The following is a 14,395-nucleotide window of genomic DNA, read 5'->3' as shown; positions in this document are numbered from 1 at the left end:
ATACATAAACACAGTCCAACCATAAAAAACGCTTAAAACAGATAAACCCAGAAGAATTTAGAAAAAATGTGGAAGAAACCAACTGGAAATAAAAAAAAATGACATCGACAAAGATTTAACAATCTTTAACAATCAATTAATGAACTGCAAAGAAAAAAACCTCGTATGAACTTCCTCCTAAGACCAGGGAATGCCTATCAGCAAGAACAATAGAACTATTGAAGAAAAGAAGAATACTGAAAGATACAGGAAAAGACCGTCTAGAATACAAAATTATTTGTAAACTACTGAGGCAGAATATCAAAGACGACTATAACATATACAGAACAACAAAATTGGCAGAAGCAGCTAGGCTCCACAGTAGCCTAAAAAAAGTAGAAAAAGAAATAAATCTAATGCAACCACTACCATGAGCCTTCACAGACAATCAAGGAAACAGACACATGAACAGAGGGAGGTGAAATGGAAAAAATAGTAAAATCGTTTTATGAGAACCTTTACTCATCTAAACAAGTAATCACAGCTCCAGTACCAGATGAAAATTTGGAAATACCATCTGTCCTACCTGAAGAAGTAAAAATGGCTATCCACCATATGAAAACTGACCAATCACCAGGAATTGACGGTATAAAATCTGATGAATTAAAAATGAGTGGACAAATTCTATTTAAAGCTCTAGCAGAAAGGTTTACCCGATATATACAATTAAGGAAAGTACCTACTGAATGGAAAACATCAAAGACCATAATTCTGCATAAAAAAGGTAATAAAGAAGACATCAGTAACTACAGACCCATCTGCCTATTTTCAGGCAGATGGGTCTGTAGTTATTTTCAAGTCTGAAAATATCTTCAGGACTGAGGTTGCTTCTGTCTTAGCATCTCCACGTTTGGGTCTGCCTCCCACTGACAAGACCTCAATAAAGGTTGAAACCGATCTGGGTAGTAGCCCTTTCCTTAATGCATAGCAGTATACATGCCCACAAAAAGATGTGCTTTGCATTATGGGAGATACTGAGACAAGGAGTGATGAGAGCTTGGTCCACCTTTGCTAGGAGTTGCCTGGTGTTGCACTACCTTACCTCAGTCCTGAAGATATTTTCAGGCACAAACTTTGTTTGCTTACACTTGGATAAAGGATTAAACTAAATTTATTATAAAAATGTCATATTCATTCTCTTAAGCACTGTGCAGTTTCCAAAACTTCAAAAATAATAAAACACTGCTAACTTGAAAATAAAAACTTAAAATATATGTAAAGTAGGATCACCTTAATGAACTAACCTCACTGAGCTTATTATGCCTCAGATCCAAAACCTTAAGCTTATTTAGATTAACTAAAGTGTCAGGTAAACTTGTCAGAGAATTTTCATTTAATGCCAATATCCTAAGGTTAATCAAACATCCAATCTCTGGTGGTAAAGTAGATAGTTTGTTACCATAAAGATAGAATTCTGCTAAATGATGAAGATCTTTTACTGAAGATGGAATCACAGTAATCTGAAAAGAAATAATGCAAATAAAAATATTAATTCAAAACACACACACAAAGGGAGGGAGCTGGAAAGTTCTGATAAACACCTAGAACAAAAATTAATTTTGTCTTCTTATATATCCTGAAAGAAAAAGAACAAATTATTATAATTTGATGAAACATGGGTTAAAGGGTTTTAAGATTGTTCTTTCTTGTGGTTATATCAGTTGCTTTAATATCACTTTTGTTCTAGGTGTTTTTTGTTCCAGCCTTCCCCTCGTGTGTATATATCAGGTCATTCCAAAAGTAACGTCGTTTCTTATACTGTACTATTTATTGAAATGTGTCTCAACTTGTCTATGAATTTTTAAAGCTTTATAAGTACTGCCAAGCTGAGGTGGCCTCATTCTAAGGAATTCCACCTTGCAAGAACACCATACATAAGTTATTGTTTAGATAACCCATTATTACTATGAAAGTCACTGAAGAGCTAGGTACATCAAAGGCAACAATGCTGCTAACACTGTAAAAAAATGTGCTAGAAGTGTATGCTGACAATGTTTTGTATGTGTGTAAGTGCCAGCAATAGTTTCAAAAATTTCAACAAAAGGAATTTAGCTTGAAAGACTCCCCTCGCTCTGGGTACCCTGTCTCTCTCTCTCTCTCTCAATAATGATATGCTGAAAATCTCTATTGCAAAAATTGCCAATGCAACTGTTGAAGAGTTAGAGTAAAACTGTTGAAGAAGTAGCAAAAGATCTTAATTCATCATCATTGACCATCCCTCCATTTGCAAGAACTTGGAATAGTGTCTAAGCTTGGCAAGTGGGTTCCTCGCAAATTGACAAACAACAATCAAAGAGAGAAAGTAAACATCTGCACTGCTCTTCATTCTAGAGAGATTCAATCTCCGTTTTTGTCATGTAGTCACCAGTGATGAAAAGTGGATACGTTACAAGAACATTAAGTGCCGAAGGCAGTGGGTTCATTCAGGGGAACAGGCTAAACCTCAGCCAAAACAAGACCTTACCCTCAGAAGGTTTCGCTAAGCATTTGGTGGGACAGCTGGAATTATACACTTTGAACACTTGCAAGAAAACCAAACAATCACAGCTGAAGTATACTGTGAACAAATCAATCGATTCAAAAATCTGAAAGAAAAGAGGTATTCTCTGGCCAATAGAAAGGGTGTTATTGTTTTTCACCATGATAACACATGCCTTCATAGTGCAAGAATCATCCATATTAAGACTGAGGAACTCGGCTGGGAAAAGCTTCTACATCCTCCATCTTCTCCTGATCTTGCACTTTCAGATTAGTACTTATTTCAAAGTTTGCAATAAATGAAAAACAATACGATACATTAAATGCACTGAAATTGAGCCTATGTGACTTCTTTACCTCCAAACCTCCCAAATTCTATAGAAATGGCATTATGAAGCTTTCACAACATTGGAAGAGTGTTACTGATTCAAATGGAGAATATATACTTGATTAAATTAGCAAGTGATTTATCTTTTATATCCTATCAAACCTTGATGCTAAAAACGACATTACTTTTGGGATGACCTGAAATATATATATATAAACACACACATAACTGAAGAAATTTAATGACCAGAAGCTGAGAGATGCCAAAATAGGTAAAAAAAACTATTTATTATATGAATGCACAACTAGTTTAATGTTCCTAGAAGACTTCATCGGGTGCATAACATGAAAAGAGAAATACAAAAAATATACATTCTTGTTGAAAGACTTATACGCTGGTTAAACATGATAACTAATAATTAAGGAATTGACAGCATACACTAGAAATATAAATTAAAACAACTTTAATAAATACTTTCCAATATTTCGGCAACGTCACGTTGCCATCTTCTTGGGAAGTTAAAATAAAGAACAGGTGCACGCAAGAACATAACAGCAAATGAGAAACGAAGCGAGGAAGCTACTGTTTTTCCTAAGTCCTGATGGTGCCCCCTGGCGAGCTATATTGGTAGTTATTGGCCTTTGGGCTGAAGTTCTTCTGATATATATTTCCCAAATATGGGGCCGTCTTATGCACCCAAATTTGTTGAGATTTGGCATGTTTCTAAGGGCTGAGGCTGATTCCATGAATAGTCTTTCATATTTGAACTTGCTGCGGTGTATTACTGTAGCTTTCTTCCACCTTATTCTGTGGTGGGTATCCAGAACATGGTCTGCAAGCTCAGAGTGGCTGTAATGGTGAAATCGGATGTAGTCCTTGTGTTCTGATTCTGATATTTGCTGTCCTTCCTGTTTGGTCAAAGTAGGGCAATTTACAGCTGCAAGGGACCTAGTATACACCAGGTAGGTCTAGGGAAGTGGTTGGTGTTTAGTGGAGCGGATAAGGGATGCCAATTTTCTATATGGTCTGTAACAGGCGGTTAAGTCATGTTCTTTTAGGGATTTTGTTGGTTTATTCGAGGTGCCTCGGATGTAGGGTATGGTGATGGATTAGAGTAATCGTTTTGTGAAGGGGGGGGGGGGTTGTGGATAACTGGTTTAAGTATTTTTTGGATTTTTTTTTGGGGGGGGGGGGTAGCCATTGGCTGAGAAAGTGTTAAGGATGTGATTTAGTTCAGTGGTTAGGGCTGGATCATTTGAACAGATAAGTTTTGTCCTGTTGTATAGTGTCTTAATAACTCCATATTGTTGTGAGGGGGGGGGGGGGAGTGGTGGGATTGTGGTGAATGTATCTGCCTGTATGGGTGGGTTTTCTATAAACTGAGAAAACCAAGGTTCCATCAGGTTGGCGGGGTGACTAGTGTGTCTAGGAAGGGGAGGCTATTGTTTTTCTCTTTTTGCAGGGTGAACTTGATTCTGGGCGTGTTGGTTGTTTAAGTGTGTTAAGAAGGAGAGGAGTGTATCCAGGCCATGTGGCCAAATAGCTAACACATCATCAACGTAGCGAAGCCATATGGTAGGTTTTTTGTGGGGCTGAGTTTAAGGCTTCAAAAGTCTCCATAAAGAAGTTGGCCAAGGATGGAGAAAGTGGTGAACCCACGGCTGAACCCTCTATCTGTTTGTAGAATTATTCCTGCTAAACGAAATAGCCCGAGTTCATTGTGAACTGAATAGGGCTGAGATATCGGGAGGAAATTTAGCTAGCATTAGCTCTAAGGTTTCTTTGAGGGGGACATTTGCGAGGAAGCTACCGTTTTCCCTAAAGTCAGATTCTGATATTTGCTGTCCTGCCTTTAGGCAGGACAGCAAATATCAGAATCTCAGAACACAAGGACTACATCCGATTTCACCAGTACAGCCACTCTGGGCTTGCAGACCATGCTCTGGATACCCGCCACACAATAAGGTGGAAGAAAGCCACAGTAATACACCACAGCAAGTTCAAATATGAAAGACTACTCATGGAATTAGCCTCAGCCCTTAGGAACATGCCAAACCTCAACAAATTTGGGTGCATAAGACTGCCCCAAATTTGGGAAACGTATATCAGAAGAACTTCAGCCCAAAGGCCAATAACTACCCATACAGTCCACCAGGGGGCACCATCAGGACTTCAGGAAAACGTAGCTTCCTCGCTTTGTTTCTGATTTGCTGTTATGTAGTCCTTGCGTCCACCTGTTCTTTATTTTAAGTTCCCAAGAAGATGCAACGTGACGTTGCCGAAATATCGGAAAGTATTTATTAAAGTTGTTTTAATTTATATTTCTAGTGTATGCTGTCAATTCTTTAATTATTAGTTATCATGTTTTAACCAGCATATAAGCCTTTCAACAAGAATTACGATCATTCACGGAGATTCCTTCGCATGCAAGGCCTGCCATTATTATGGGAAACTGAAGCTGAAGATATCCAGACAACTGAATCGCCTGACATTCCTAAAATGCTGCCAGGATAACCAGGTAATCCCAAATTGTGTAAAATTTAAGCACCGTTTCGTTTCACAGAAAGCTCTCTGTATCTACAACGAGCGAGCCAGACTTACTTCGGGAGGAAATTACCGCTACACGGGGTTCCCTAGCCGACATAAACAGAGCTATTTTAGCACTAGAGGATGGGCTTTCAAATACGCTTAATCACGAACTTTGGTCAATTCTACATGACGTCTCGTGTAGTGCAGCAAATAAAGAATTCGATCGAATATGGAGTCGACATATCAATAAATTTGATAAACTAAAAAAGAACTAGACGTCCAAAGAAAAACTACAAACCAACACTGTAGTTAACCTTTCGTCAGTTATCTTGAAGCCTGAAGCACTCAACGCTCTGTCACGTGGTCACAACTTCGCCATTGCTCCTAGGAAATTACCGGCCGAGGAATTCATGATCCAGACTGAACGCAGGATTCGCCACCTTCCAAACCACATCGCCAACGATATTAGATTGGATGTAGCCTGTGTTCTCACAAAAGCAAAACCACCAAAAACCAACATATCCATTAGTGAATACAAGTCACTACAAGAATTGAAGAAAAACAAAGAAATAGTTATCACCAAAGCGGATAAGGGGAATGGCACTGTGATACTCGATCATAATAACTACACAGGTAAGCGTAAAGCTTTACTATTAGATCGAGCTACTTACATCCCCATTGAATACAGTCCCACCAACTCACAAATTAGAAAACTCCACAGACTCCTCAAGAAGGTTACTTCTCGGCCTGTGGAGATTACTAACAGATTAAAACCATATAACTCTAGACCCCCCCCCCGTATATATGGGCTCCCAAAAATACACAAAGAAAATGTCTCATTACGTCCCATAGTGGATGGCATTGATTATCCCACTTAGAAACTAGCTAAGTATTTAGCCAAAGCACTCTCACACTATACTGGCAATACACCATCACATAAAAAGCTCAGCCCACTTCAAAGCCAGTACAGAAAACCTTACACTCCAACATAATGGTCAGTTCTGACGTCTCCTCCTTATTCACAAATGTCCCCCCTCAAAGAAACCTTAGAGCTAATCCTAGCTAAATTTCCTCCCGATATCTCAGCCCTATTTCAGTTCACAATGAACTCCGCTATTTCGTTTGGCAGGAAAAATTCTACAAACAGATAGAGGGGACAGCCAAACGTTCACCACTTTCCCCACCCTTGGCCAACTTCTTTATTTGAAGACTTTTAAAGAGAAAGCCTTAAATTCAGCGCCACAAAAACCTACCATATGGCTTCGCTACGTTGATGATGTGTTAGCTATTTGGCCACATGGCCTGGATACACTCCTCTCCTTCTTAACACACTTAAACAACCAACACCCCAGAATCAAGTTCACCCTGGAAAAAGAGAAAAACAATAGCCTCCCCCTTCCTAGACACACTAGTCACCCCGCCAACCTGATGGAACATTGGTTTTCCTCAGTTTATAGAAAACCCACCTATACAGGCAGATACACTCACCAACAATCCCCCCCCCCCCCCCCCCCCAACAACAATATGGAGTTATTAAGACACTATACAACAGGACAAAACTTATCTGTTCAAATGATAAAGCTATAACCACTGAACTAAATCACATCCTTAACACTTTCTCAGCCAATGGCTACCCCCCCCCACACAAAAAAAAAAAAAAAATCCAAAAATACTTAAACCAGTTATCCACAACCCACCTTTCCCCCTTCACAAAAAAGATTACTCTAAATCATCACCATCCCCTACATCCGAGGCACCTCGGAAAAAATCAACAAAATCCTAAAAAAACATGACTTAACCGCCTGTTACAGACCATATAGAAAATTGGCATCCTTTATCCGCTCCACTAAACACCAACCACTTCCCCTAGACCTACCTGGTGTATACTAGGTCCCTTGCAGCTGTAAATTGTCTTACTTTGACCATACAGGAAGGACAGCAAATATCAGAATCAGAACACAAGGACTACATCCGATTTCACCAGTACAGCCACTCTGAGCTTGCAGACCATGCTCTCTGGATATCCACCACAGAATAAGGTGGAAGAAAGCCACAGTAATACACCGCAGCAAGTTCAAATATGAAAGACTATTCATGGAATCAGCCTCAGCCCTTAGGAACATGATAAACCTCACAAATTTGGGTGCATAAGATTGCCCCAAATTTGGGAAACATATATCAGAAGAACTTCAGCTCAAAGACCAATAACTATCAATATAGCCCGCCAGGGGGCACCATCAGGACTTTAGGAAAACGGTAGCTTTCCTCGCTTCGTTTCTCATTTGCTGTTATGTAGTACTACTTGCATGCACCTGTTCTTTATTTTAAGTTCCCAAGAAGATGGCAACGTGACGTTGCCGAAATAACGGAAAGTATTTATTAAAGTTGTTTTAATTATATTTCTAGTGTACGCTGTCAATTCCTTAATTATTAGTTATAAAATTATACATTAAAAGAAAAAACAAACAGTTATAAATTAACTTGTAAATGTATCGCTGACATTTGAAAGCATTTTGGATCCAAGTATTGTTGGGCACATTCATGCAGACATGATCTTGCTGAATGGCAATGCTGGATAGCTGAAGAGTGACCAACAAATAGGTTATAGCGAAGGTTAGTATTAAGATGTACCAGACTGAGTACAATTTCTATTGATTCCACAATTCTTCTCTCCAGCTAATCATAGTGTCTAAAAATAGGCTGACCATACGTCCCGATTTGAAGGTCCTGTCCAGGTGTCCCAGCCGATTTGCGAATTGTCCTGGGAAAACATATTACATATTATTACTATTGTACATTATGAGTGGGAGGAAGTAAAATAGAAAAGCAAATAAGTTTATAAAAATAATGATGCTGCGCTAAACTCTAGAATATGTGTAATCGATCTGCATCAAGGCCACTTCAATTGTGGCTAGACCACTACTAACTATGAAACTGTGTGCATGCAGAATCTATACAGGCATGCAAATCACGTGTACATGATATAGCATCATGCATGTTTACAATGCTGTTCATCATTCTAGTAGTGATTCAATTGCTATAGTTTATGTTATAATTCTGCTTTGTTCCTATCCCCTCTCATGCTTAAAAGGAATTGTAAGTTCACCGATGACCTACAAATACAAAAGGGCCTTCCTTTTCTCAAGAGATATTCTGACGAAGTTGATCGGGTGTGATGCAATCATTGTGTCTCAGTTTTCTCTGTACCGCATGATCAGACATAAAGACCACTTGAAAAGTGCTAAGCATAAAGCTGGTTTGTTAGCAGCAGCAGGTTGTTCTTCATTATCTACGTATTTCAAAAACAGTGATCCTGCAGAAAGAAACCTAGCAATCGCAGCTAAAGAAGCAACATTCGCATTCTATTCCGTTTTCACATGATGTAAGTTTCAGAATCTCTGATTGTTCTTCTAAACTGATTTCAAAACTTTTTTGAACCAAAATTTGCACTTGCCAGAACAAAATGTGAGGCTATTGTCTTGAACGTAATTGGACCCATGGTAACTGATGAAATCTACGAGGACTTAGAGAAATGTAATTTTGTCACAATTACGACAGACATATCAAACAGGAAAGAAATTAAATTTCTGCCAGTCATTGTGAGGTACTTCATGCCTGAATATGGAATAAAGGTTAAACTTCTGGACGTGAAACACTCCCTGGTGAGACATCGGAAATAGTGACGGAATCACTTAATGCTGTCATTAAGAAACACAAACTGTCTACTAAAATTGTCGGATTCTGTGGCGATAATTTGCAACACTAACTTTGGAGGTGTAAAATGCCAAGGTGAAAAATAATGTTTTCGCACATTTGAAGAAAGACTTGGGGAGAAACATTGCTGGTGTTGGCTGTGGGGCACATATTGTCCACAGTTGTCTACAAACTGCAGTAGATGTTCTTCCAATAGACATTGAAGCTTTGATCGTTAAAGTGTACAAGTATTTTTACATTTATACTGTTCGCGTATCTCAGCTGAAAGATTTTTGTGACTTTGCGCAAGTGAAATACAGGAAATTACTAAAACATGGAAATACAAGATTCTTATCCCTCCTCTGGGAGGAGGGATAAGAATCCCTCCTCCCAGAGGAGGGATAAGAATTGAACGATTTATTCATATGTTTGAAGGTCTGAAGTCTTACTTCTGCTCACTAGAACATCCAGTGAAGTAATTTTTTCAACACTGAGTGTGAAGAAATGTACCTGTGGTTTGTGCATGGACAACTCCATCTCTTCAATGAAACCATTTTGGCTATGGAGACAACGAAGGCAACTGCAACTGAAGTGACCATTGAGCTTGAAAAACTGAGAACAAATATTCAGGAAAGGCTAGAAAGTAGATTTTTGCCACAGGGAGTCAAAAAACTATTACAATCACTTGAAGATGAGGGACAGATTAATGGTACAGTTTTCATGCAAGAAGTTATTGCCTTTTATAAGAGATGCATCTCTTACATTGAAATGTGGCAAAACAGTTTTGGTGAAGACACCAGATCCTATGCTTAGGTCAAGAATAACACCTTATCATTGACTCACCTGCACACAGTTTTACGACAATATAAAAAACGCCCAATTTTTAAGAAGGTTCATTCAAGTGATAAATATGAGTGTATACTACAGCTCAGAAGGAATAAGACAGCTGGATAAAAATATTACAAACATTGTTTAAAATAATCATTAATCTCATCAACATTCACAGACTAAAAACTATTTTTAAAGTTTAATAGTTTTATTCCAAAAAACAAAATAGACATTTAAAACATACATAATTAATAAAATACTTTTCATTTTTTAAGTTAACAGCAAACCTGTTTTGTATGCTTTTCTTGGAAGAACCATGCTTAAATGTACAATTATTTTGATGCAATTAAACAATTTAGTGTGCTAGTTCTAGTTCTGCCATAGGTGATGTGTCTCTCACATGCCTTTTCACCCATAACTCAATGGATTTCTCCGTCAACCAAAATAGAGCACACTGCAGTTACATCAAAGACAACGAACTCCTGGATACTTTAGGCTGTCATATTTTGATTTTAAGTGTACCAAGTAAGGAACAAGGCAACCTATAAAAGCATCAGAGATTTACAAGACTTTACAAGAGAGCTGGACTAAACATCAACAGGTTAGGCATTTCTCAAACATTGTAGATTCCATGATCTTGTTCCTAAATTATTTCCATAAGTGAAACCATCAAAACAAAAAAGGGCTAAAAGAACACATTTAGCACATTTGTATTCCCTTAACCACCTCACCAGCCATTATGGATTAAAATACGCATGATCGTATGCTTCGTATCCATCATATATTTCAACGTAATATATGATATTATTTAAATATAAAGAGCCAACAGGCTTCATTTCCCCACCTTTGCAACGAGTTTGTCCATGTTTGTACTACGTTCTAGGACTACTTGCATTTAGCTCACGCTAGTATTCACCGATACTTTTATAGTTTTTTATACTATATTCGGCATGAAACTTTCTGATTCCAATCTTTGAGTTTCTTATTCGGTTTTAAAAACAATGTGGGATCTAATATCCCTTTAATTTAATTTAATTAATGATATTATAATTTTAATATGCACTTCGCATACATTATAAACTTGACGTCTATAGACGTCTTGGCCGGTAGCGTGGTTAAAGCCTCTTTATCTTCTGCTATTGAACAAATTTTAGATACAAATACTTTGCAGCATATTAAAGATACAATCAATTCACAAGCATCTAATGTTCAGAACACTGACAAAGCTATATTAATTAGAAAAATTTGAAGATTTAAAGTTAAAATAATTCAAATCCAAATTTAGCAAAAATCATTCAGATTTAAATTTTAGTTCTCCCCTGATAAGATATTATTAACAAATCCAGTTACCATCTTTCGAATGTTGAAAAAAAGGATACTCTTAATAAAGGAGTTCCTGATTCATCTCAATAATCAACACTCAAGAATAAATTTACCTCAGAATTGGAGTTAACGGCTCTCTCCAGTTCCTGGATGTCAAACTCACTTGTGTCCAGAAAAACTGAAGATCTCTATTTATAGAAAACCCACACAGACCAGCAGATACCTTCATGTGCAATCTCATCATTATCTGACCCAAAAGCTTGGCATCATTTCTACATTTGGCAAATGTGGTCATTCCCTCCTCAGTGAAGAGATCAAAGAACTACACAGGAAAATGGTTATTCTAAACAGAGTGTTCGTAATCCACCTGCTCACTGTATTGAAGATAGTACGGATGTAAATAACTTCATATTTCTACCCTATATCAGCTCTGTTTCACCAAAGTTAGTTAAAATTCTCAAGAAATTTAAAATCTGCTCTTCTTTTACTGTTCTATCCAACCTCTGTTCTTTACTTAGTACACCTAAACCAAAGCATGACAGCTTAAAGTATCCAGGAGTTTATCATCTTTGGTGTATCTGCAATGTGATTTATTTTGGTCAGAGAAATCCTTTGAGTTGTGTATGGAAGAACATGAAACACATCACCTGAACTAGAACCAGCACACTAACTAATGCTGTTCTTCAATTTGCTCACCCTATCAATGAAGATTCTATCATTCATCCAGTGATCTGGAACAAATCATTTTTAGATGCTACAATGAGCTGAAGAGAAGAATTGTGGAACCTTAGCTATAAGCTGACTGTCACTCTTCAGCTATCCAACTTTGGCATGCATGAAATCATGTCTGTGTGAAAAGCCATTGCACTCACCTTAATAAGATGTAGGACCTCCTTTCACTTCCATGGCTGCAGCAATTCTACAGAGCATACTTTTCATAAACATACGATAGTGATCAATGGGAATTTTGGACCATTCTTCGTGTAAGCATGATGAGGTCCTCGGATGTTGTGGGATGGATGCCTCTTGACTTCACCTAATGCTCCAGTTCATCCCACAGATGTTTAATAGGGTTGAGATCAGTCTCAACTGATCTCGACATTATGATTTCTGCATGAATTGTCACTGTGGTTAGTGATGTACCTTTGGCAACACACATATTGTTGCAATGGAAGAAAGATCCCATACAGTGCAAATCTAAATCTAAACGATTGTTTATTGATGCTGGTGAATCAGCCACACTAGACTGCAAAATTGGTTACCCAAGTCTTTTCAACTTTTAAATTTTTGTTTGTGGAGTGGCTGAATGATCTGCTAAACCAGAAATATGAAGAAACACAGCATGTATTATCCAGTCACAGTTGATGCAGTAGTCTGTATTAAATGACAGCCCTGCTGAAATAATGAGAACTACAAAAAACACAGATGTGCTGTGATGAATATTTAGGCAGACTGATATTTTTCAGAAATTATAAATTTGTAAATAAATGCTTATCGACTATCATATGTACTTTTTTCCCCTTTCTCCATCACCACTAAAAATCCATAGTCCATTTTTAAAATTCAAACAACCATAACTCTAATTGTTTTCTTTATTATTAGATGTAAGCTCTTGTTGGGAAATCAATTTGCTGAGGATATTGTTAACTGAATGCATAATTATGTTCCATAGTCAGATGATAAGTTAGCCCATTCAAGGATGAGTGCATGATTATCTGAAGATCAGATAATGGAGAGATCACGACAGTTTGAATGCTTTTCAGTTCCTTATTTCAAAATGCACTTAACTCTTTTTCCGATTATAGCCTTACAGGATGTAGTTGTGAATTAGGAATCATCACAGCTTCTGGCTGGAGGGAGCGATCATGAGGTACTAACTCCCGCCTCATAGCATGCAAAACTATAAGGTAGTTATGAACTCCAAGAAAAAGAGATATGGAGGTAGCAGAGATTTTTCTTCAAGAAACTTAAACTTTTCATCCTGCAACAGGTGAATCAGCCATGAAAATACACACAATTTACAGACAAAATTGTGTGTATTTTCACACACAATTTTGTCTGTAAATTGTGTGTATTTTCTGTTGGTGGTGGATGGCAATGATGGTAGCAGTTACTAACTATTATAAAAACGAAATTAACTCATGTCAATTATTCTTTATTCGTAGAATTTTCACCTGAGTATCACAGGCATCATCAATACAGGTACAAGGCTAATTAAACAATAACTGCTATATTCACAAAGCGCCACCTAAGTAGCTAAGGTTGAATTTACAAAATTTATTTAAATTTAATTATTCAATTATCATAAATAAAAAAAAATAAAAAATAATATATATATATTTTTTAATATATATATGTGTGTATACAATTATATGTTAGGAAAGATTTGCTGCTTTATAAAGTACTATCTCCCACAGGGGAAAAGACGTGAACTATCGGATCTGCTTAGGTAAGGGGAGTGAAGTAATGTTTCACATGTTTCTTTGTACAGCCGTTCCATTAGGAACCGACTTTTGTGAATGACTTTTGTCTTGTTCCACTTAACTCTATGTCTGGTATTGATGGCATGTTCTGCAATTGCAGACTGTTCGGGTTCAAGGTACTGGATGTATGACTGGTGTTCTTCTAACCGGACCTGAGCAGATCTTCCTGTTTGTCCAAAATATGATAATCCACACGAGCAGGGAATCTAGTAAACACCTGGATAGCTGAGATGTGGAAGCTTGTCCTTTGGAGACATTAGGAAAGTGGAGATTTTTCTGATGGGTAGAAAAGCCACACAGATATTTAGTGGTGTTAGCACCTTAGCTATGCGTTCACTAACCCCTTGTATATAGGGGATAGGTATACATGTAGGTTCTTCTGTACTTGAAGATGATGCTGGAGCACGACTACTTAAAGCTCTTTTTATGAAGGACTTCTTATAGCCATTGGATATGAAGGAGGAATTAATATACTGTAATTCTTTTTGTAAAAGTTCTTCTGAAGAACAAAAGGAGTGGGCCCTATAAACTAGTGTTTTTATAGTAACTGCCTTTTGGCTGGGATGGTGATGTGATTCAGCATGGATGTACTGGCCTGTATGAGTCTCTTTCCTATAGACTGTGAATTGTAGATAACCATCTGGTTGGCAAAGAATCAAGAGGTCTAGAAATGCTAACTGCTTATTTACTTCTA

The 14,395-nt window shown here is 37.5% G+C and overlaps 1 protein-coding gene across 1 annotated transcript in view; it reads right to left on the bottom strand.

Annotated features, from left to right (window-relative positions):
* LOC150108627 (uncharacterized) overlaps positions 1–14,395 on the bottom strand; it is a 327,730-nt gene that overhangs the window by 225,102 nt on the left and 88,233 nt on the right. Inside the window, exon 3 of the mRNA XM_090390495.1 lies at positions 1,284–1,499. Within this exon, the coding sequence (XP_090246621.1) occupies positions 1,284–1,499 (216 nt within the window). The remainder of the gene's footprint in view (positions 1–1,283; positions 1,500–14,395) is intronic.

Source organism: Typopeltis vanoorti, chromosome 3 (genome assembly GCF_054136105.1).
Source record: "Typopeltis vanoorti isolate ZY-2024b chromosome 3, IOZ_Tvanoo_1.0, whole genome shotgun sequence".
Lineage (NCBI taxonomy): Eukaryota > Metazoa > Arthropoda > Arachnida > Uropygi > Thelyphonidae > Typopeltis > Typopeltis vanoorti.
This window is presented reverse-complemented; position numbering and strand designations above follow the sequence as displayed.